General features: G+C 41.1%; 1 protein-coding gene across 1 annotated transcript in view; it reads left to right on the top strand.

Annotated features, from left to right (window-relative positions):
* asap3 (ArfGAP with SH3 domain, ankyrin repeat and PH domain 3) overlaps positions 1 to 21,601 on the top strand; it is a 56,895-nt gene extending 35,294 nt beyond the window's left edge. The window contains exons 12-26 of the mRNA XM_036593334.1: positions 685 to 772; positions 1,568 to 1,616; positions 3,116 to 3,279; positions 4,198 to 4,331; positions 6,079 to 6,170; positions 7,357 to 7,534; positions 10,459 to 10,544; positions 11,662 to 11,777; positions 12,761 to 12,828; positions 13,472 to 13,576; positions 14,663 to 14,858; positions 15,283 to 15,502; positions 16,881 to 17,109; positions 18,470 to 18,598; positions 18,701 to 21,601. Coding sequence (XP_036449227.1) covers positions 685 to 772; positions 1,568 to 1,616; positions 3,116 to 3,279; positions 4,198 to 4,331; positions 6,079 to 6,170; positions 7,357 to 7,534; positions 10,459 to 10,544; positions 11,662 to 11,777; positions 12,761 to 12,828; positions 13,472 to 13,576; positions 14,663 to 14,858; positions 15,283 to 15,502; positions 16,881 to 17,109; positions 18,470 to 18,598; positions 18,701 to 18,775 — 1,929 coding nt within the window. The 3' untranslated portion in view covers positions 18,776 to 21,601. The remainder of the gene's footprint in view (positions 1 to 684; positions 773 to 1,567; positions 1,617 to 3,115; positions 3,280 to 4,197; positions 4,332 to 6,078; positions 6,171 to 7,356; positions 7,535 to 10,458; positions 10,545 to 11,661; positions 11,778 to 12,760; positions 12,829 to 13,471; positions 13,577 to 14,662; positions 14,859 to 15,282; positions 15,503 to 16,880; positions 17,110 to 18,469; positions 18,599 to 18,700) is intronic.
* The last annotated feature ends 362 nt before the right edge of the window (positions 21,602 to 21,963 follow it).

Here is a 21,963-nt window from a genome sequence, read left to right as displayed (position 1 = left end):
ACCGTATATCATTCTTCTTTTTTATTCAGTTTTGGCACAATGATCCATTTTTTTCCCCATGGAAATGATAGTTATAACAAAAGCAGCACCCTAGCAACCCCCTGGCAACACCATAGCAACCAGCTGGCAATGCCTTAGCAACCACCTAGCAACACCATAGCAACCACCTGGCAACACCATAGCAACCACCTAGCAACACCATAGCAACCACCTGGCAATGCCTTAGCAACCACCTGGCAACGCCTTAGCAACCACCTAGCAACACCATAGTAATCCCCTAGCAATGCTTTAGTAACCACCTGAAATACCATGCACTTTTAAAACAGATGGCTCTTCAAGGGTTCTTTAGAAAAGAAAATGGTTCTATATAGAACCATGAGCACTCAAAGAACCCTATGCATGATTAAAGGGTTCTTTACATCGTGAAAGCGTTCTCCAGTTTGACGAAGAACATGCTATAGATGGTTCTATAAAGAACCCTATTTGAAAAAGGGCTCTATATAGCACCAACAAGTGTTCTACTGTTGTTACAAGCCAAAGAACCCTTTTTTGGTACTATATAGAACCATTTTTCTAAGAGTGCAGCTAACAGACGCTCATAATAGCTAGCATTGCGCTGACTGTTGGTTATAATGTATTATAATAATTAAACTAAACTAATTAAACTAAACATGTCTCTCTCAGATTAACAGGCCTCCCGCCAAACTCAACCTGCTCACCTGTCAGGTGCGGCCCAACCCCGAGGAGAAGAGGAGCTTTGACCTGGTGACCCGTAGGTTGATCTTTTGACCTTTTACCTCCTGCCTTGCCTGACCTCTGTGGCTTTAGCAGAGGGACGAGCAAAGGGCAACTGAGCAGCCCACCATCACAGGAATACCGCACAGCACAAGATTAACCCTCCGACATGTTTACTATACATTGCATTTACACACACACACACACACACACACAATTATTTAAATACCACTGCATAAGTAGACAGTTACTGACACAGTTACACAATGAATCACATTATCGTTTGATTTACATTCAGTTTAAACACCCTTTGTTTTGGTTTGTGGCAAAAGTGTTAAGGATTCTTTGCGCAAAACAAAACTGAACAAACAACACGTACTCATCAAATTCAAATCATAATAAAACGTCTCCTCTTCCATGGACGCACACAAATGTGGTCTGGGTTGAACGTTCAGGAAATGTGTGTGTGTGTGTGTTTATGTGTGTGTGTGTGTGTGTGTTATAATGAGAAGCAGGTGCTGTGACGGGCTGGACTGAGTGTGTGTGTGTGTGTGTGTGTGTGTGTGTGTGTTATAATGAGAAGCGTGTGTGATGAGGGCTTGTCTTGGCCTGTCGTTTCTGCCTACATTCACTTCATTTGTTGTTTTTCCCACATTTCCTCCTCAAATGCTAATTCCATTCACACCCATCTCTCTCTCTTTCTCTCTCTATCTCTCTCCCTCTCTCTCCCTCTCCCTCTCTCTCCCTCTCTCTCTCTCTCTCTCTTTCTCTCTCTATCTCTCTCCCTTTCTCTCCCTCTCTCTCTCTTTCTCTCTCTCTCTCTCTCTCACAGATAATCGTACGTATCATTTCCAGGCAGAGGATGAGCAGGAATGCATGATGTAAGGATTCATTTCCCTCCAAAAGACCATGCACTCAAAAACTTACACACTCAAACTCTCCCTCTCTCTCTCTCTCTCTCTCTCTCTCTCACACACACACACACAATGAATTAAGACATGCAAGATAATTTGAAAAATAAGTTTAAGCGAAAAAGTCAAATTTACCAAGTTCTTGCCCCTTTACCATGCAACGAACAATGAAACCAAGAAAATGGGTGTAGAGGAACCATGGAGATGATCACTGTGTAACTATGGAAATGAACAGTCACTGTGTAACCATGGAAATGAGTATGTCATAACCATGGAAATAAGTGTAGTTTGTGTAGACATGGTGTGGCATCACCATGAAAATGTGTGATGTAGATCAGGATTTCTCAGCCACTGGGCTGAGGACCGCAAGTGGGCCGCAAAGCACCCCTTGGTGGTCCTTGGACCTGTACTAGGAGGGCCGGTGGTCTTTTGGACCTGTACTGGGGGCCAGTGGTCCGTAGTGGGCCTGTGATGGCACTTTGTCATGAAAATCAGTGAAAACAAATGGACTTAACAATTAAAAAGAAATATAAAATGTATGACAGTTAACAACATTAATACAAGCCCCACAATAACAGTGCACAAAGGCAGCTTAGTCAGTTTTTTGACCTTTGCCTCGAGAAACACGTGACCTTTCAGCTATCCACTCACACCAATATTCTGCTGATATTTCCTGTTCACTGATACACATCACATATTGCAAGAGTAGGCCTCCACAAATAACTGTGAAGAAATGTAATTTTCCAAAAATTACATTTCTAAGCAAAAATGTTGTTTTGTTTTCTTGTGGGCCTTCATGCTTTCTAGTAATAAACAGGTGGGCCTTGAGGTGGAAAAGGTTTAGAACCTCTGACATAGAGTAACCGTGGAACTTATTGGAGGACAGACCTATGGAAAAAAGTGTATTGTTACGGTGGAAATGAGTGTATGACCATGACCATGGAAATGAATGATGTAGAGGAGGTAACCATGGAAATTGGTGTGGGGTAACCATGCAAGTTCATATAGAGTAACCACTGAAAATGAGTGCAGCAATAACCATGGAAATAGGTCTAGAGAAACCACAGAAACAAGTGTAGCCTATTGATCAATGTTTGTATTAATGTGAGTGGTGTAGTTGTAATTCAGATGGATTTTAATCAGTCAGCCCATGTTATGATTTTATTTCTATCACCCCCAGTGTACACTGTGCATATGACGTCTGCTAAAGCTAGTATAGATAAAAAGTAATGGGAGTGTGTACCCCACCAATTAGCCTGGTGCTAACAGCACACACTCTCCTCAAAGCGTGTGGAGGTGTTCATTATCTCTAATGAAGTTTATTATGAGGTTTCTGACACTGTGCGATACACTGTAAACATGGGATAGATTGCAGACACAGTTCAGGCTTGAAATGGCTTTTTTTAACTTTTATTTTGGGAATAATAAGGTGCAGTTTTGTTTCTCTCTCTCTCTCTCTGGCTCTGTAGCTGGGTGTCGGTGCTGCAAAACAGTAAGGATGCTGCGTTAAACACGGCTCTGGGTGGTGATGAGCTGCAGTGGGGGAGTGGCCTGCAGGACCTGTCTCGCTCCGTCATCGCCGGACTCCGAAACCTGCCAGGGAACGAGGTCTGCTGCGACTGTGGAGCTCCAGGTACACACACACACACACACACACCACACACACACACCACACACACACATTCATACACTTTACCAACACATTGCTCTGAATAACTATCCTTTCTAAGTTGTAAAAGCAAATTGGGTAAAAAGTACAAGGTAGGTGTCTCTAATAAAGTGGCCAGTTAGTGTAACCTCAAGGTATGTGTTTCTATTAAAGTGGCCAGTGAGTGGAAGTTCAAGGTAGGTGTTTCTAATAAAGTGGCCAGTTAATGGAATCTCAAGGTATGTGTTTCTAATAAAGTGGCCAGTGACTGGAACTATAAGGTAGGTGTTTCTAATAACGTGGTCAGCGAGTGGAAGTATAGGTGTTTCTAATAATGTGGCCAGCGAGGGGCAGTGGTCATTTAAACATAATGGCAGGCAGTGAAGCAATAGTGGCTTGTTTGGTTAAAGACACCAATCAGCAGACACTGTTACTGAAAACAATTTTACAGCAGTGCAATTGTAGTGACCTTTGGACAGGACAGCATTCACATACCATAGTGATTCATTCATGATGGAGTTTAAGAGCCCAATAAAACAGTATTGTGTCTCCAGTTTGTTTACTGTTTTTCTTGTTAGTAAACACACATCTTGGCTCTGTCCAGGGTGATGTTTGACCTTTAGAGCTTTTCTTGTTTGTTAATGCCAAATATGCCTTTAGTCTCTGTGTTTTCTCAGCTGGTCTTCATTTTCTCTGTTAAATGGAAGCTGGAGGGTATGTCCAGTAGAAACTCTTCTCTTTAGACAGGCTTGAGTTGAGGGTTAGGCTATTGGTTAATTCAGAAATTTGTGAAATAGCCCACTGATCTCTAAGCACCAATCCTTCTCATTTTTATGTATTATTATTGTTTCAGACTGTGTAGTGTTGTTGTTTATCTGTGGATCTTTCTCATTTCCTCTTTAGAGCCCAGCTGGTTGTCCACTAATCTGGGCATCCTGACCTGTATCGAATGTTCTGGAATCCACCGAGAGCTCGGAGTGCATTACTCACGGATACAGTCACTCACACTCGACATGCTGAGCACATCAGAGCTGCTGGTAAACACCACAGACATGTGCACTAGAGTTGTATATGACATGGACTTACATACACATACAGTGCATAAATACTCCCATCAGCCATAACACTAAAACCACCTACTTGCATCAACACTCATTGTCCATTTTATCAGTTCCACTGACCATATAGGAGCACTTTGTAGTTCTGCAGTTACAGACAGTAGTCCATCTGTTTCTCGATACTTTGTTACCCTGTTCTTCAATGGTCAGGACCCTCACAGAGCAGGTATTATTTGGGTGGTGGTCATTCTCAGCACTACAGTGACATTGACGTGGTGTTGGTATGTTAGTGTGTGTTGTGCTGGTGCGAGTGGATCAGACACAGCAGTGCTGCTGGAGTTTTTAAACACCTCAGTGTCGCTGCTGGACTGAGAACCAAAAACATCCAGCCAACAGTGTCCTGTGACCACTGATAAAGGACTAGAAGATTACCAACACACACAGTGCAGCAGCAGATGAGCTACTGTCTCTGACTTTACATCTACAAGGTGGACAAACAAGGTAGGAGTGTTTAATAGAGTGGACAGTGAGTGGACACAGTGTTTAAAAAAATCCAGCAGCATTGCTGTGTCTGATCCGCTCGTACCAGTACAACACACACTAACGCACCACCACCACGTCAGTGTTGCTGCAGTGCTGAGAATGACCCACCACTCAAGTAATACCTGCTCTGTGGGGGTCCTGACCATTGAAGAGCAGGGTAAAAAAGTATTCAGAGAAACAGATGGACTACAGTCTGTAACAGTAGAACTACAAAGTGCTCTTCTGTGGTCAGTGGAGCTGATAAGCTGGACAGTGAGTGTAGATACAAGGAGGTGGACTGCTGTGTAAAAGAGTCTTATGTTGTGTTTACATGTTGGCATTGAAATGCCAAGCCTGCATTTGCCTTCACTCTTCTAGCACTGGTGGTATCATGTGATTGGGGAAGTCTTAACTAGTGGGTGGAACTGGATACAACTAAATTGGTGAGAAAATTGGGGGGAAAAAAAAGATCAAATTTAAGTGCTTTGCAGAGATAAAAATGCTGAAGAAATGAAAATGCTGAATTGCTAAGATAACATGCATTGCTAAACAAAGGCACAAGAAACAAGAACATCTGCACCTGTATTTCTGACAAAGTCAACATCTGGTTTATCCCACTTGTTTTTTTTTTGTTATTATTTTTCCCCCAATTTATTTGTTGTATCCATTTCCACCCACTAGTTAGGACTCCCCCAATCACACGATACCACCAGTGCTAGGAGGGCGAGGGCTAGCACAGGCTTCCTCCAAGACCTGTGAAGCACATCAGCATTTTTTCAAACTGCTGCTCATGCAACATCACTGGACAGCTGAACACACTTGGAGGAGAACACTAATCAACAGTTATGTCAGCTAACAGACGCCTGCGCTGGCTAGCATCGCGCTGAGTGATGGGGGAGAAGTGCCCACTCAGAGAGAGCGAGGCCAGTTGCTCTCTTGGACTCCTGGCCACGGATGGCTGTAGCATCACCAGGGATCGAGCTTGCGATCTCCTGATGACAGAGCCAACTCAAGATAGAACGTTGGTGGCAGAATTTTGCCATACAGAAAAATGGAATTTCCAGTTTGTTGTTGTTCATCTGCTGCCAATATGTAACAGCAGAAAGGAAGAAAAGCAGGAAGAAACCTGTCTGTCTGTTTTGTGTTGTATAAGATTGAGAATTAATGGTTCACCGATTTGTGTTCTGATGTTGTGTCTTCACAGCTGGCGGTCAGTATCGGTAACAGCAGGTTTAATGACGTTCTGGAGGCCAACCTTCGAGACGACTCAATAAAACCTTTACCAACCAGTAACATGTGAGTTTCAGAACACAGGTGTTTGGGGGGGTGGATGGGTCAGTATGACTAGAAGTTGCTAGAAAACTAGACACTTAAAAAAGATGGAAAATTGTTCTATATAGAATCTTGAACACTCAAAGAACGCTTTGCGTGATTAAAGCGTTCTTCGCATCATGAAAGGGTTCTTCAGATTTATGGAGAATGTACATGAATGTGCTATAGATGGTTCTAAATAGAACCTTTTTGAACATGGTTCTATATAGCACCCAAAAGGGTTCTTCTGTTGCTGCAAGCTTGACATCGTAACAATAGAGGAACCTTCTTGGGTACTATAAAAAGCCATTTTCAGAAAGGTTCTATATAGAACCATCCATCAGTCTGAAGAACTTTTTCCATGACGCAAAGAACCCTTTAATCACGCGAAGGGTCCTTTGAGTGTTCATGGTTCTATATAGAACAATTTTCTTTACTAAAGAACCCTTTAAGCACCCTCTTTTTAAGAGTTTACTTCCCTATAATCTCAGTTCTTGTCAGTAAGAATTTCAGATTCTGCAATCAAAGTTTGTAAGGCTTTTAATATAAAAATATCAACATAATTAAAAAGCGGGAAAATTATTTGGACAGCAAATTAGGGTTAAGACTAATACTGTCACCTCAAATCAGAGCCAAAAACAATGTAAACACTCTTAAAAAGATGTTCCTTTAATGGTTTTGTGCCTAAAGGATTGTTTGCATGGTGAAATGGTTCTTGAGACTGGTGGAGAATGTGTTGTATATGGTTCTATATAGCAACAAAAACAGTTCTGCTTGTGTCGAGCTTGTATACTATAAAAGAACCCTTTTTGGTGCTATATAGAACGGTGTTCAAAGGGGTTCTATACAGAACCAAATATGACCACACACACTTCATTACAAGAGATAACAGATATCTTTCTGATTTGATTAAAGTATTAGTAAAAGTATTGATCATTCAAATGATTCAGCTGTTTTTTTTTATTATTTGAATTCACTGAGTAACAATTCCATTTATATATATATATATATATATATATATATATATATATATATATATATATATATATATATATATATATATATATAAAATATGTTGGGCTCAATATCTGAATAATCTGAGAGGATAATCTTCCTCCCTCAGCGTGGTTGGGTAAACATCTGTGTGTTTGTGTGTATATGCGCATGTCAGGAATGCACGTAAGGAGTACATCATGGCCAAGTACGTGGAGAGACGCTACGTGCTGCCTAAAGAACAGTCGGAGCCTCTGCGTGTGTACGACACTATAAAGTCCAGAGACATCACAGCTTTACTGCAGCTTTACGCTGAGGGGCAGGACCTCTCCAAACCTGCCCACATACCTGATCAGGTAACACACACAAGTCAACTTTGAGTTTTTCTGATAGGAACCAGACGTCCACCTCTAAAAGCTCCCTCACAGAAAGTTATTACATGAAATGGTTATAAATACACTGCCTGATATCTGAGTCACTGTTTTATGGTAGGTTTGAGAAGATTTTGGCCTTAAAATCCATTCATGGTGGAGAGATACATAATATGAAGGGCACTGTGAGGCAAAATAGTCCCCAAAGAAAACTTATTATTTCAGATTTTCCACTATTTTCCCATCATTAGCATTCCACGTAAAAATCAGAAGACACGTGTAGGTTCACTGGTTGTTTTGGATAGTAAATAAAATGTCTCTATTTGTGTTGTAGTCATGGCGACCCCTGGTTCCTTTCACCACCACTGTAAAGAAATCTGAACCATTTCACACCAAACCACTCAGAATCATCTCACAGGCTGAATTATGTTTGTGACAGTGGAATAAAGCCAAACTTTACCCTGTTGTTGTGATGTCACTCATCAGCACTTCAACCCTTCAAGTGTTTAAACCACCTTTGAGCCAAAAAAGTTTCAGTATGTGCTTTTAACAGTATTTTGGAAAAGAAAACAATATATTCATCGTTTAAAATTCAGTGACAGCTGGTTCTGTTCTGAAATTCAAATATAGCACAATACAGGAGTGTCATGTTATGTTGTACAGCCTGTAATGTGCATCACCTCCATATCATCATTAAGGTTAATGAGGTGTTCTGAATGTAGTTATGTTACAGCTGAAGTTTGGGGGGGAGGTGCATAGCCAAAACCCCTCCCTCTTCCAATCTAACGCCCTATAAATTCACATCCTCACTTTCCGTTCTCATGACGAAGGGTTTGCAATGCCCATCACCACCCCATCTCCTCCCTGTTCCTCAGTCCTGCATCAGTCCTACTACAGCTATGAGGGGGGATCTCATACAGAAGGCTCACAGACAGAAGCCGCCCAGAACTTCATCCCAAGTTCTCATTGTTCTCCCCCTCCCTCAATCAGTGTTCCCTCATACTACCACCACCATGTTGAGGGTTGTCCTTCATTAGACTACACATCACTGACCAGCTAGCTTTCTAGCAACCAGTGATCTCCTGTTTTCGGTAGCAGAACCATGTCTGCTAGTCAGTAGATCAATTTTAAAAAGGCAAAGTGGGTAAATAACAGTAGATTCAAGTCAAGTCAAAGTTTATTTATATAGCACTTTTTACAACAGGTGTTGTCACAAAGCAACTTTACAGAAAAATCCAGGTTCGAGCCCCCATGAGTGTCGCCAATGGTGACAGTGGCAAGGACAAACTCCCTAAGAGCAAGAGGAAGAAACCTTGAGAGGAACCAAGACTCAAAAGGGGAACCCAGCCTCCTCTGGTCCACACCGGATAGCAAACAATAACAGCAGATTCACTGACTAGCTAGTTAGTAGCTCCTCTCCAAAGTCAGCTAGCTATCATTTTAATATGTGTACGAAAAAGGACACTTTCAAATGTGTAGTCAGAACTTTCTGAGTATACCTGTGGAAGAAATAGCTAGCTATGTTTATCGTCGCTGTCCCTTGTACCTTTTTTTGTAATTTTTCACTTTTTGACATGATACGAAACCTTTACATTGTGTCAAAATTCCATGATAAATGCACCAATAGAAACACTCCAAACTGACTTGGAATAAATAAATGCTAAAAATACAGCTGACTGGCAGTTATGATGCTTGTGTCAGCGAGAAGAAGTGAAGACAATAAAGAAACAACCTTCAAAAATAGGAAAACTTGAAAGAAATGCTTTCTTCTTTTTTAGCTTTAGGAAAAGCTTTCGGTGTGATCCGTCTCTTACGGTCAGCGTGTGGAGTGGGCTCCCGTCGGGTTAGTCACTCGGGTGTTCTGGAGATAAAACCTTCATCATGGTTGTTGGGGAGGGTTGAGGTTTAGGGGAGGGGGGCTGCTGTGCACCAAATTTCGTCTTAAATCAGTGTGTGCTTGGCGTAGGAGGGTGTGATTTACGGCTCAACTGCTTCTAGTAGATGCTTTTCAGTGCAGTCATTCATTAACGCCAGACATGGTAATGACATCACTTCCCTTACTGTTACACTCTCTCTCTCTCTCTCCCTCTCTCTCTCTCTCAGTCCTTTAATCCCGCGTTTCCTCTCCTTCCTTCGTCTCTAATCAGATCTGTTTTGGCCTCCTCCACTCGAGGGCCGCGGAATCCCACCGCAGCGCGTGCGTGTTTATTATTGTAAGACTGAGTTTTGAGGCTGTGGCGATCTAAAGAGCTCAGACTGGGTCAAAAAATGACTTTTTTGTTTTTTTTCTTTCGTCCCCTCATTCACCCTCTCATTCTTATTCATGCTCTGTCTCACTCTGTTGTTCTTGCTTTTCTTTTCTCATTTTCTTTTTTTTTTTCTCTCAATTTCGCTCTCTGACTTTGCCCTCTTTCTCTTCTTCTTCCTTTCTTTTCTTTCTTTCTTTCCTCTTTATTTTACACTTTCCCTGTTTTTTTCTTTTTCTTTCCCTCTTTTCTTTCCTTTCTCTCTCTTACTCTCTCTCTTTGACTTGCTTTCTTTTCCTTCTCCTTTCTTTCTTTCCTCTTTTATTCGCTCCCTTTGTTTTTTCTATTTCTCTTTTCTTTGGCTCTATTTATCTTTTGCTCACTCTTTCTCACTTTGACTTGCCCTCTTTGCTTCTTTCTTTCTTTCCTCTCTGTTTTACTCTCTCCCTCTCTGTTTTTTCTCTTTCTTTCCCTCTTTTCTTTCGCTCTATTTATGTTTCTCTCACTTGCACTTTTTGACTTGCCCTCTTTTTCCTTTTTTCTTTCTTTTGTTCCTCTATTTACCTTTCTCTCATTTCCTCTTTTTTTCTCTCTTTGACTTGCCCTCTTTTCCTTCTCTCTCTCTCTCTCTCTCTCCCTCTCTCTCTCTCTCTCTCTCTCTAGGATCTGAAGGAGACTCCTCTCCATCTGGCAGTGCGTTTGGCAGAGAAAAGTTCTCTGGCTCTGGTTGATTTCCTCACACAGAACTGGTGAGTTTTAAGTGTGGTTGTAGTTTAGTCTTACCTTTGCTTTTTACCTTAGTGTCCACCTGGAACACCTGAGAAACACTGAATCTCATTTTAATATCTAATTTTAATGAAATCCATTAATTCATAAATGCAGTTTGGCATCTCAGCCTCTTGGAGTGCATATTGCTACTGAACAACAGTTTAAGCGCTACCTTTTAAACGTGACTATAAATAAACACACAAAAGAGAGACTGTATGCTTCATAGTCTGTCTGGAGACTCTATTATTGTCTATATTTTTGAGATTTTACTGTTTATGGTGGGCAAGTTAGCCCACCACCGGTTATATAATCTATGTGTGTGTGTACATATATATATATATATATATATATATATATGAGTAGGCTGAGTTAGGGTACTTTAAGGCCCACTCCCATTTCTTACTTTTACCCCTACCCTTTGTTTTCAAGTGTCACCTCGCCCCTTGGCTGAAATCTTTGAAATGGGACCCTCAAATAAAGAAGATCATTAGTTCATTAACAGCTTCTAGTGCTGCTCTGTAGGCGACCCTGCCGGTCTGCAGTGATAGCAGAGGAGGGTAAAGTTCAGCTCCTTACTGCTGGGCTTTAGTTACATTTAGGGCATTATATAACTTTAAAAGAGGGACAATTATTTATTATTAAGGTGGAACGAGAAATTTAACTAGCTACCAAGACATCAGCATAGTATGAATGCTTGATATGAAGAAAATGACCATAATACACTGAAGTGACATTAAACTAAGATAGTATAATGGTTATTGTCATTTTTTAACAGAGAAAATTCTCACATTTGTGTGTTTCTTTGGTCGCTTGTGCTGGTTTTTCTTTTTTTCTCCTAACACTCTGTTTGGAGTGTGTCTCTGAAAAACCTCCATCTAGAGGGTCATGTAGCTCTTACACTTCGCCCAGAGACATCTACACTACCCCTCAACAGGAATCAGGACACCCTTACCCCTAGGCGTGAATGTGCAAAACGGAGTGGTCAGGGCTAAGTGGTAGGGGTGAGGAGTGAAATGGGATTGGGCCTAAGTATGCCGTGTTCTTTGTGTGCACTGTGGCGTTACCCTCTGAAATCTTATGTTTGTGTGTTCCTCACAGTGGCTGTCTAGAGAAAAAGACAGTGGAAGGGAACACAGCTCTACACTACAGTGCGACGTACAACAAACCTGAGTGTTTAAAACTGCTGCTGAAGGGGAAAGCTACCTTACACACAGGTACACACACAAACACACCCACACAGACACACAAACACACACATTTACATTCCACTCCACCTCACTGGTGTACAGTTAGACTGTCACTCACCTGTTCATGGACAGGTTGTGTTGTCTGTCATTCAGCCCATACATGTCAAACACAAGGCCTGCAAGCCTCATCAGGCCCGTGGTGAAATCCTATCCGGCCCACAAAATTATTTACATTTTCTATTAATATTAGTATATACACATTTAAATACAGTGGTCAGCTCGGGTCACAGGAAAATGTTGAAAAATGTTGATTAAAAATGAAATAAAAACATGCACGTCCTCTGGCCCACAGATTTGTTGAGATTTTTTAATATGGCCCTTCTAGTGGTTGTGTTTGACGCCCCTGCTCTAGCACTTCATCAGTAGTCAGTTTCTGACCACAGAGCTGCTCCTATCTGGTCATTTTTGGGTGGCCGGTCCGCTCTCAGCCTAGCAGTGACACTGACATGCATAAAAACTCCTGCAAAAACTGCTGTGTCTGATACACTTATACCAGCACCACGCACACTACCATGTCAATGTCACTGCTGTGCTGAGAATGGACCACCACCTGCTTAGTATCTGGACAACAGCAGTCTTGTGGTCAGAAAATGACCAATGATGAGTGGAGGAGGGCTGATAAACTGTGCAACAGCCCAACAGATGGGCTACAGTCTGTAACTGTACATCTACAAAGTAGAGCTTAGTGTTTCTAATAAAGTGGCCAGTTAATTGGAAATATATAGTAGGTGTTTCTAATAAAGTGGCCAGTTAGTGGAAATATATAGTAGGTGTTTCTAATAAAGTGGCCAGTTAGTGGAAGTACAAGGTAGGTGTTTCTAATAAAGTGGCCAGTTAGTGGAAGTATATAGTAGGTGTTTCGGATGAAGCAGAAACAGGTAATGGACACAGGTTAAAGGGTAAAAGGTTCTTTTCGTTTTTTGTTAACTTGCTCTCCTTCTCATCTTCAGTGAACTCAGCTGGTGAGACTGCGCTGGACATCGCTAAGAGACTGCAGCACTCACAGTGTGTAGAGCTGGTGCGTTTGACCTGACATTATCTGCTCCACCTACATGACACAGTGTGTCATAAACCTAAGTGAAAAAACTGTAATGGCACTTACTGAAACCAAACAAAGGTGCACAGTGCCACCTAGTGTTCTAGAGTAGCACTTATTTAAAGCTAAAGCCTTCGCTGCTAATACCAGATCAAGGAACGGTGCCAGACTTGTGAAGCTGAAACAGAACCTGCTTGGGTTTGACCTGCAGCTGTAGTTTGACTTTTAGTTATTACTGTCATTTTCATATACTACTTAAGTGTAATAACAAATAATATGAATAATGGCAGTTACATATTGAATCACATTTACATTGAATTACATATACATCGGCAGGTTTGAATCAGCCCTTCTGAATTTTTTTGTCAAAAAATGACAATAAGGTGTCAAAAAACTTATACCTTCTCCTCTACTTACAAACACAACTGTGGTATGCATTGAAAGAGTTGAATCTGCATGTACAACACAATTTCTCCACTTGTTTTACTACTGAGATATAAAAGTACAGTATACATTCATTATTGCTGACGATAACTGCACCTTCTAAGGGTTAATGTGAGAATCACAGCTGCAGTTCTAAACAGACTGTCTCTGTCTCTGTGTTTGTATGTGTGTCTGTATTCAGCTGGAGCTGGCTCACAGTGGGAAGTTTAACTCCCAGATCCATGTGGAGTACATGTGGGAAACTCCGCAGGACATGTACGACAGCGAGGATGACCTGGACGAGAGGGTTTGTATCCTACACTTTTTACATGAACCTTAAATAACAATGAATATGAAATGCCTTAACTTGTACTTTCACTCACTGGCCACTTTATTAGAAACACCTACCTTGTGCTTCCACTAACTGGCCACTTTATTGGAAACGTCTACTATATACTTTAACTAACTGGCCACTTAATCAGAAACACTTACCTAGTGATTCCACTAACTGGCCACTTTATTAGAAACACCTACTATATACTTCCACTAACTGGCCACTTTATTAGAAACATCTGCCTTGTGCTTCCACTCACTGGCCAGTTTATTAGAAACACCTACCATGTACTTCCACTAACTGGCCACTTTATTAGAAACACCTACTGTATACTTCCACTAACTGGCCACTTTATTAGAAACATCTGCCTTGTGCCTCCACTAACTGGCCACTTTATTAGAAACACCTACTATATATTTCCATTAACTGGCCACTTTATTAGAAACACCTACTAAGTACTTCCACTAACTGCCCTTTTTATTAGAAACATCTACCTTGTGCTTCCACTTACTGGCCACTTTATTAGAAACACCTACCTTGTGCTGCCTCTCATTGGCCACTGCTGAAACACATACTTTATAGGGCCACTATGCAGGTGTACAGTTATACAATGTAGCCCATCTTTTCGGATGTCAGTGTCACTGCAAGGTTGAGAGTGGAGCGTCCACCTAGAAATATCCAACCAAAAGCAGCTTTGTGGGCCAAAGGATAGCCAACACAAACTGAGCATCAACAGATACATTAGAGCTAAAGTCTCTAACTGTACACCAGCAAGGTGGAGGGGTTTCTGATAAAGTGGCCAGGAAATGTTTTGAGTTTAGAGCTGAGCAAATATGGGGTACACAAATATGCAAAGAAGAATAGTTTGATGTTAAAACTAACAAAAATAAATACTTTTACTTCATTTGTCAGTGTGAAATTTGAAATATGTTCAATAAAGTGTTTTTCACATATGCTTGAATGACTATACAGTCTTAAATCACCCTAAATGATCCGACATCCAAAAACCTGGTTTGTTTTTTTCTCGTCACGTGTTTTATATCTGTATTGTTGATGCAGGTCAGCCCACCCAGAAGCCTGCGCTCTCCTCTGCCCCCTGCTGTCAGTGGTGGGAATAGCCCCTGGAGTTTCAGCACCAGCGTGACCAATAAAACCTACCAGAATGTGGACTTTCTGTACCGCAACCCGCCGGCCAACAGCGCCCCCTCTGGCGGCTCCACGCCCCCTCCGCTCCCTGCCAAGTCCATACAGAGAGGTCAGTCACTCGCAACAAGCCACTTTGCAATAATAACTGAATAATTCCTGATTAAATATCCTTAATTGTGTTACTGAATAATACACAGTCATTACTGAGAAATTCATAGTCCTTATTGAATAAAATTTACTGACTAATTCATTGTAGTTAATGAATAATTGGTAGTAGACACTGATTTAAATTAGATTTTGAATAATTCATAGTAGTTATGTTAATAACTGCTAATAACCAGCATTAGCAACCCAGCTATTCTTTATAAAGTGAACATTTTAAAAACAGCAATATTAATACATTATTCTAGTTTCCATTGTGGTGCTCTGAGTGTTGATGTAATACTGCTTGGTCATGTTATCCTCACTTGAAGTCGCTAAACTGATTTTCTTCCAATACTGAAGTTTGTATTGTTTACTTCGTGTTGCTGTAGGTCGTTCGGACCCTCAGATCAGCATCTCAGTGCAGGAATCTCACTCCCGCCACAGCTCCAGCTCCTCTGGGGGGTCTTTTAGGAACAGCCCCCCCTCCCCGCTGTCTGAGGCCTCGGGAGCGTTGCCTCGCTCACCCCGCTCTGCCACCGCGCTGAAGAGACAGACGGTGTCCTGGGAGGGACAACCTTTACCAACACACAGCTCCATAGGGCCTGTCGCGTAAGTAGGACTGGTTTCTATGGTTTCAAGGCAAACACTTCCTATGTCTTAAATTGCAGTAGCCCTTTATTATGTAAAAAACCTCATGTAGTTGCACTTGCAAGCACAAATTTGGCCTAAAGACGAGCCTTGGAGTCAACTAGGGGCAGCACGTTAGTACTGTGTATTAGTAGTGTGTTGAAAAACTGTCATTTAAATTATCATCTAAGCTCCATGTGCCAAACACAAGGCCCGCAGGCCAAGTCAGGCCTGTGGCACAATCCTATTCAGCCCACAAAATGATTTTAAATTTTCTATTAATATTAGCCCATGTCACCATCAGCTGCATTACAGTTCCCAGCATTCACTGCAACTTAATGTGTGCTCCCACCCCCTCCCCAACAAGGATCTATGGGACAGCACCACAAAAAAAAACAAAAAAAAAGATGGCAGGTGTCTAGTTTCAAGCAAATGGGCAGTTTTTAAAAACCTTCTGTAGATTGGGGACATTTAAAGAGGTTTAACAGTGATCTGCAGCTAATGTAGTCTGTTGTTTTATATGAAACAACTTGTTTTTATTTAGAATTACTTTTGAATCATGCAGGTATTTAGTGAGTATTTTTTGCTGTTGCAGTTTTGGCATATTTTGAGTTGGGCTCATGGCAAAATGTTAAGTGAAAATAAAATAAAAACACAACTGGCCCACAGATTTGTTGAGATTTTTAATATGGCTCTTTTAGAGGTTGAGTCACCCCTGATCTAAACTGTTATTTTAGAGTTTGAACAAGTTTTCAATAGGAACTAAACTGCTTTTGAAACAATACTGGTCATCCTTGTCATGGTGCTTAGCACTGACATCTAGTGGAGACATCTTGTAAATGCATCTTCAAGTTTGAGTTCATTTTTAAGTGTTTTATGAAGTGAATGACCTGCAAAACTGAAAATATTAAAATGTGATTAACAATGCGTTGCTGTTAGAACAAAACTTCATGTCTCCAAAATGGTTTCTTTTCAGAAGAGGCGAAAAACCTATAGATTCATGTAAAAAAAAAGTAGGTTAATGTAAAAATATTAAAATTTCGGGTCACTCGTCATGAAATATCAAAAACAGCTGGTGTTTTCAAATAATGTTTAAAAAAGAATCTCACATTACATGATGAAATTTCACGTCATGCATCATAAAGGTTTTAACACCCCCAGTTAGACTTGCATTTTAACACATCCTCTACAGAGAACACACTCAAATTGTTCCATGAATATGAGTCTCAGGCAAAAATCAACAAATCATGGAATATGACCGGGGTGCCCAGACTTTCACACATGACTGTATCTAGCTTGTAGCTGCTGTGTGAATCCTGAGTGTGCTACTCTGCTCAGCTCTCTCTCTCTGTGTATGCAGTTCAGAGAAGACCACATCATATCGGAGAACAAGCAGTGGAGGTCAGGGAAAGTCTGTATCCGGTTCTCCAGGTTCGGGTTCTCCAGGTTCCGGAAGCAGCGTGGAGGAACTCTACTGCAGTTTGACCACCAGAACACCTAATGCTAATGCTCAGGCTAATGCTAATGCTAGCCCTAATGCCTCAGTGCCCCTCATACTGCCACCACCACGTTCACGCAAGAACGCCATGGTAACGAACCAAACTCTGCCACTGTTACTGCAACAGTTCAGAAAATCAAGTTTACACCATTTTCAGCCTATCAGTCAAGACGTGTTTAGTTTTTGAGTTGAGCTGTTTAAGCCACACTCATTGCTAACAGAGGAATAAAATCAAACACTTAGTCATGCAATCTCTATAGACAAACACTGGCAGTAGAATGGGTTGTATTGAAGAACCCAGTGACTTTAAACATGGCACTGTTATAGGATGCCACCTTTTCCACCGAAATTTCTGCCCTGCTAGATCTGCCCCAGCCAACTGTAAGTGTGTTTATTGTGAAATGGAAGCGTCTATGAGCAACAATAGCTCAGCCATGACTCACAGAGTGGGGCCACGAGTGCTGACGTAGTGCAAGAAATCTCCAATTCTTTTAATCTGCCTCTGAAAGCAACATCAGCCAAGAACTGTGCATCAGGAGCTTCATTAAGTGGGTTTTTGTGGCCAAGCAGCTGCACACAAGCCTAAGATCACTATGCGCAATGCCAAGTGTCGGCTGGAGTGGTGTAAAGGAGGCCGCCACTGGACTCTGGAGTAGTGGAAACGTCCTCTGGAGTGATGAATCATTCTTCTCTACCTGACAGTCTGATGATGAATCTGATGGATGCCAGGAGAACGCCACCTACCGGAATGCATAGTGCCAGCAGTAAAGTTTGGTGGAGGAGGGATAATGGGCTGGGCTGTTTTTCAGGCCGCTTAGTTCCAGTGAAGGGGGATGTTAATGCTACAGGATACAAAAGACTTTTCACACAATTATATGCTTCCAGCTTTGTGTCAGCAGTTTGGGAAGAACCGTTCCTGTTCCAGCATGTCTGAGTGCCTGTGCACAAAACGAGCTCCGTAAAGACACGGTTTTACCAGTTTGGTGTGGAGGAAGTCCAAATACTAATGGCCATTGTTTGGAAGGGGGTGTCCTACAAACTCATATCGGTGTGATGGTCAGGGGTCCACATACTTTTGGCCATAGAGAGTGGAATAAGCTGGAATGGAACTCTTGGAATAAGCTTTTATCACTGTTCATGTAGCGTAATGCCAGTTGTCGTTACTACTCTTCTACTTCTCTATTAGAATTTATTTAACAATAACACCACACAGTTTGAGGCAATATATGATGATTTATGCATGCAGTTAGCACCATGCTAATTGGTGGGGTGTTAGCTTCCATTACTTGCTAGCTACATTAGCCTCCAGTATAAAACTAACAAAGCACCAAACGTCTTGGCTAACTGAGAACTGGGTAAATTTGATTTTTAACTGAACTATCGCTTTAATTTAGAACGCATTACACGTAAATGTTTTCTGGACTAAAGGGTTTTTATTGTGTGTTTGTCAGTGCTCTGTGAGGCCGCGGCTCAGGAAGGTTCAGGCTTTAGTGGACTGTATGGTGGGCAGTTCTGACCAGCTGTCCTTCTGTAAGGATGATATTATCATAGTAACCGCTGCTGATGATCCACACTGGTGGGTGAGTATCTCATATATCATTGATTTAAATCATTATTTGGATATGACTTATCTTTTATCACTGGTGCAGTTCTGTAGTTTACAGTTTTACTGCTGTTTGCAGGTCGGGCACGTAGAGGGGAAGCCGTCCAAAAGCGGGTGCTTTCCAGTCAACTACGTGCTGAAGTTGGGAGAATGATTCTTCTGGAAATTTCCATCATACCTTCCCAAAACACAACAGTGCTTTCAGCTGAAAAACACCTGCTCCTGCCTGTTAATATGGAAACGCTACCTGACACTCAGCCGGGAGTTACCCAGCAGTAATGTGGGCTGTGGGAGTTCAGCGCTACATGCTAATCCTGACACTTGTGATATCTTTTAATGGAGCTAACGCAGTTTTTTGTGGATTTCTCTTCACGGTACCCACGGTGTGCATGTAGTTTTTTTTATCACTATAACGCTGTTTGGCGCCCCCTACCTGCCATGTATATGCAATTGTAGTTTATTTTGCTAGCAAGCTAATATAGCTACCTTGGCTGATTAAAGGCAGGTGATTTTTGCAACGGTAACCGACAAATCACAAATGGTGAAAGAGTTGAAATCAGTGGTCTTAGAGTGCTTATTGTGCTGTTTGCGCACCAGTGGCTGTTTTAGACCCTTTTTTTTGCAACCTAAGACTGCAACAACGAAGGTGTAACAAAGTGGCTCCACCCACAGCTAGACATCCACCAATAAGATAATGGAATGCCTCAAATTCCACTGAACGGAAAACGGCACGGCTTGAAATCCACCAGTATAAGAAGGGTACAGCTAAACATCCACCAATCAGAGAACAGCACAGCTAAAAACCCACCAATAGGAGATTGGAAAATCTGAAAATCTTCCAGTCAGTGAACATCACAGCTACAAAATCTACCATTAGGAGAACAAGATGGTTACAAAACCACCCCAAAGGAGGACAACGCAGCTAAAAATCCACCAATCAGAAAGCAGCATGGCTAAAAATCCACCAATCAGGGAGCAGCATGGCTAGGAAAAAACATCAATGGGAAAGAAACATGTGAATGATAAAGTGGACTTTATGAAGAGTGGTAATAACGAAGCAGCACTTATTAAAACGTACAGAAAAGCTGTCAAAAGTTTGGGGACATTTTTTCTTTTCTTTTTTTTTTTTCCTCCATTTTTTTCCCTGCAAAAGTTTAGTTCATCATAAAGCTGCTCTTTGTGTATATTTATCTTTGACACTAAGCTTCATAGTTATAAAAGTGTCTTCCTTGTATGAAGAGCAGGTTCTGTCTAAATAATCATTTGGTAGTTTTATGGTCAGTTATTGCAAAAACAACAAAGAAAAACTTGACAGGTGGTGTAAATACTGCCCATCAGTAACAGTGGCTGAAAGCCTAGATGGGAAGGGGAGAGGAGGCGGTACTATAGGCACTAAAGGGAAAATGGAAGCATCGTCCAGACAGGCAGACACCGGACACTCTTCAGGTCGATTGGTTAATGGACGTTCAGTCTGCTTCGTGCCTGGAGGGGGGCGACAGAACGATAGGTGATGCTTATTGACTGAGTTTCAGGTCCTCCACTCAGATTGTGTGGGATTGTATTTCCTTGATCTCTGACCGGACGGTCTGCTCATGTCTCTGCTGACCAGCATTCTCTCTCCCTCTGAGCAGTACTGTCTAATTTAATGCAGCTAGAGCGCTACAGTCTTTTATAATTGTCTCTAAATGAGTCTTGGTGCATGGCTTAAAGCGATAGTTTGGCAGAAAAGTCTAGTTTACACACTTTCCCTCTTTTTCTCCAAATTTCAGGGCAGTTCATTTTAGTTCACAAACAATAATAAAATAAATAAAAGCCTCATAAAAAAAAACACCGAACAGTGAGACACAGTGCAAATACAAAAATTCAGTTCATTGATTGTGTTTGTGTTTCAATGCTATTGTTTACTATGTTATTTATTTGAAAAAAATATACCAGCCACATGCTAATCCTTTAAACTGTACATGACCTTCATTTGCAAAGATGCTGAGCATATTTAACAATGCAAAAGATTGATAAATATGAGCAAAACAAGGTTTAAGCAACTAAAACATGTCATACCCAAAACTGAGTCTAATTCAAAATGAAATCAAATACAACACTCGACTAAGAGGTCTAATGATACAATAAGAAATGGATAAAGCTGCTTAGTCTTTACAATGGTAAGTTGAGAATTGAGAAAATTGAGAAAAGAAAATCATGATTATTTGTATTTAAGACATGCTGGGTTCACCCAAACGTTTATAGCAGACAGTGTATATTCACTGTAAATCTGTAATGGAAGCTCAGCCTGTGAAAAAATAGTGTACCTCTGTTAACAGTCAGCATTTCCTGAACAGCTTTTGCTGTACAAAACAAATAAATGTATATATTTTTATGTAGGCTGCCAAAAATGAATAAATATAAATACAATTCCTGAAAAAGTTCCTCATAGTGATGCAGGTTTGTTGTGACAGTAGTCATTGTGATTAATGACAACCAAACGTAACGTTGAGCTAATAGTTAAGGATGGAGTAGTTTTTGAGATTTGCACGTGTCCATTTTATTAAGTGGCCAAATGGTTGAGTTACCTGTTTCCACACGTTCAGGCACAGCGGAAAAACACTTTTCCCACCAACATTCCCACTAATCTAGTCACTTGGTGAGGTGTGAGGTCATTTGATCCGTTCTGTTATCGTAGCTCCGTAATTAATTTTAACAGTTAGCACAGAACTGTAGGATGGCTGCTAATGTTTTTAGCCATGCTAATGTACTTTAGTCCAAGCTTATAGGTAACAGTCTAAAGTCTAAAGCCCTGTTCATTGTGATTATTTGGATAGGATTCCATGAGGAGGTGGATAATGCTAGTTCACCACAGCACTACCATAATGTTTATGGTATGATGATATGAGTGATTTGCACAGAATAAGAATATAAATGACAGAGATGGGAGCGGCTACTCAATTTACACACCATTTTTAGTCCAGAAAAGGGTAAAAAAAAACATGTCAAAACAGTTAATTTAGCCATTATTTTGGTTAATTTAATAATTTACCTTGCTGAAGTGAATGCAGTGCGTCATTAGCATCGAGATTAGCTTGAGAATCCACAGCAAACAGTCAACTTCGCCACATAAAATCAACCTTTTTTCTGTAATTTGACATATTCTGAGTTTTACACGTGAGGTGGGAAAGTAATGTTACATATTGGCTTGATTTTAGCCACAGAGAACACAAGTAAACGCTTCTTTGGTCCTCCTTACTTAAGAAACTCCTTCTCTACAGGATATGATACCACCGACATGTTGATTTACATTAACCCACCTCCTCATGTAAAATCATGTCGAATAGGGGTAAAAAGGTTCAG

This window comes from Colossoma macropomum, unplaced genomic scaffold, assembly GCF_904425465.1.
Source record: "Colossoma macropomum unplaced genomic scaffold, Colossoma_macropomum, whole genome shotgun sequence".
Lineage (NCBI taxonomy): Eukaryota > Metazoa > Chordata > Actinopteri > Characiformes > Serrasalmidae > Colossoma > Colossoma macropomum.
This window is presented reverse-complemented; position numbering and strand designations above follow the sequence as displayed.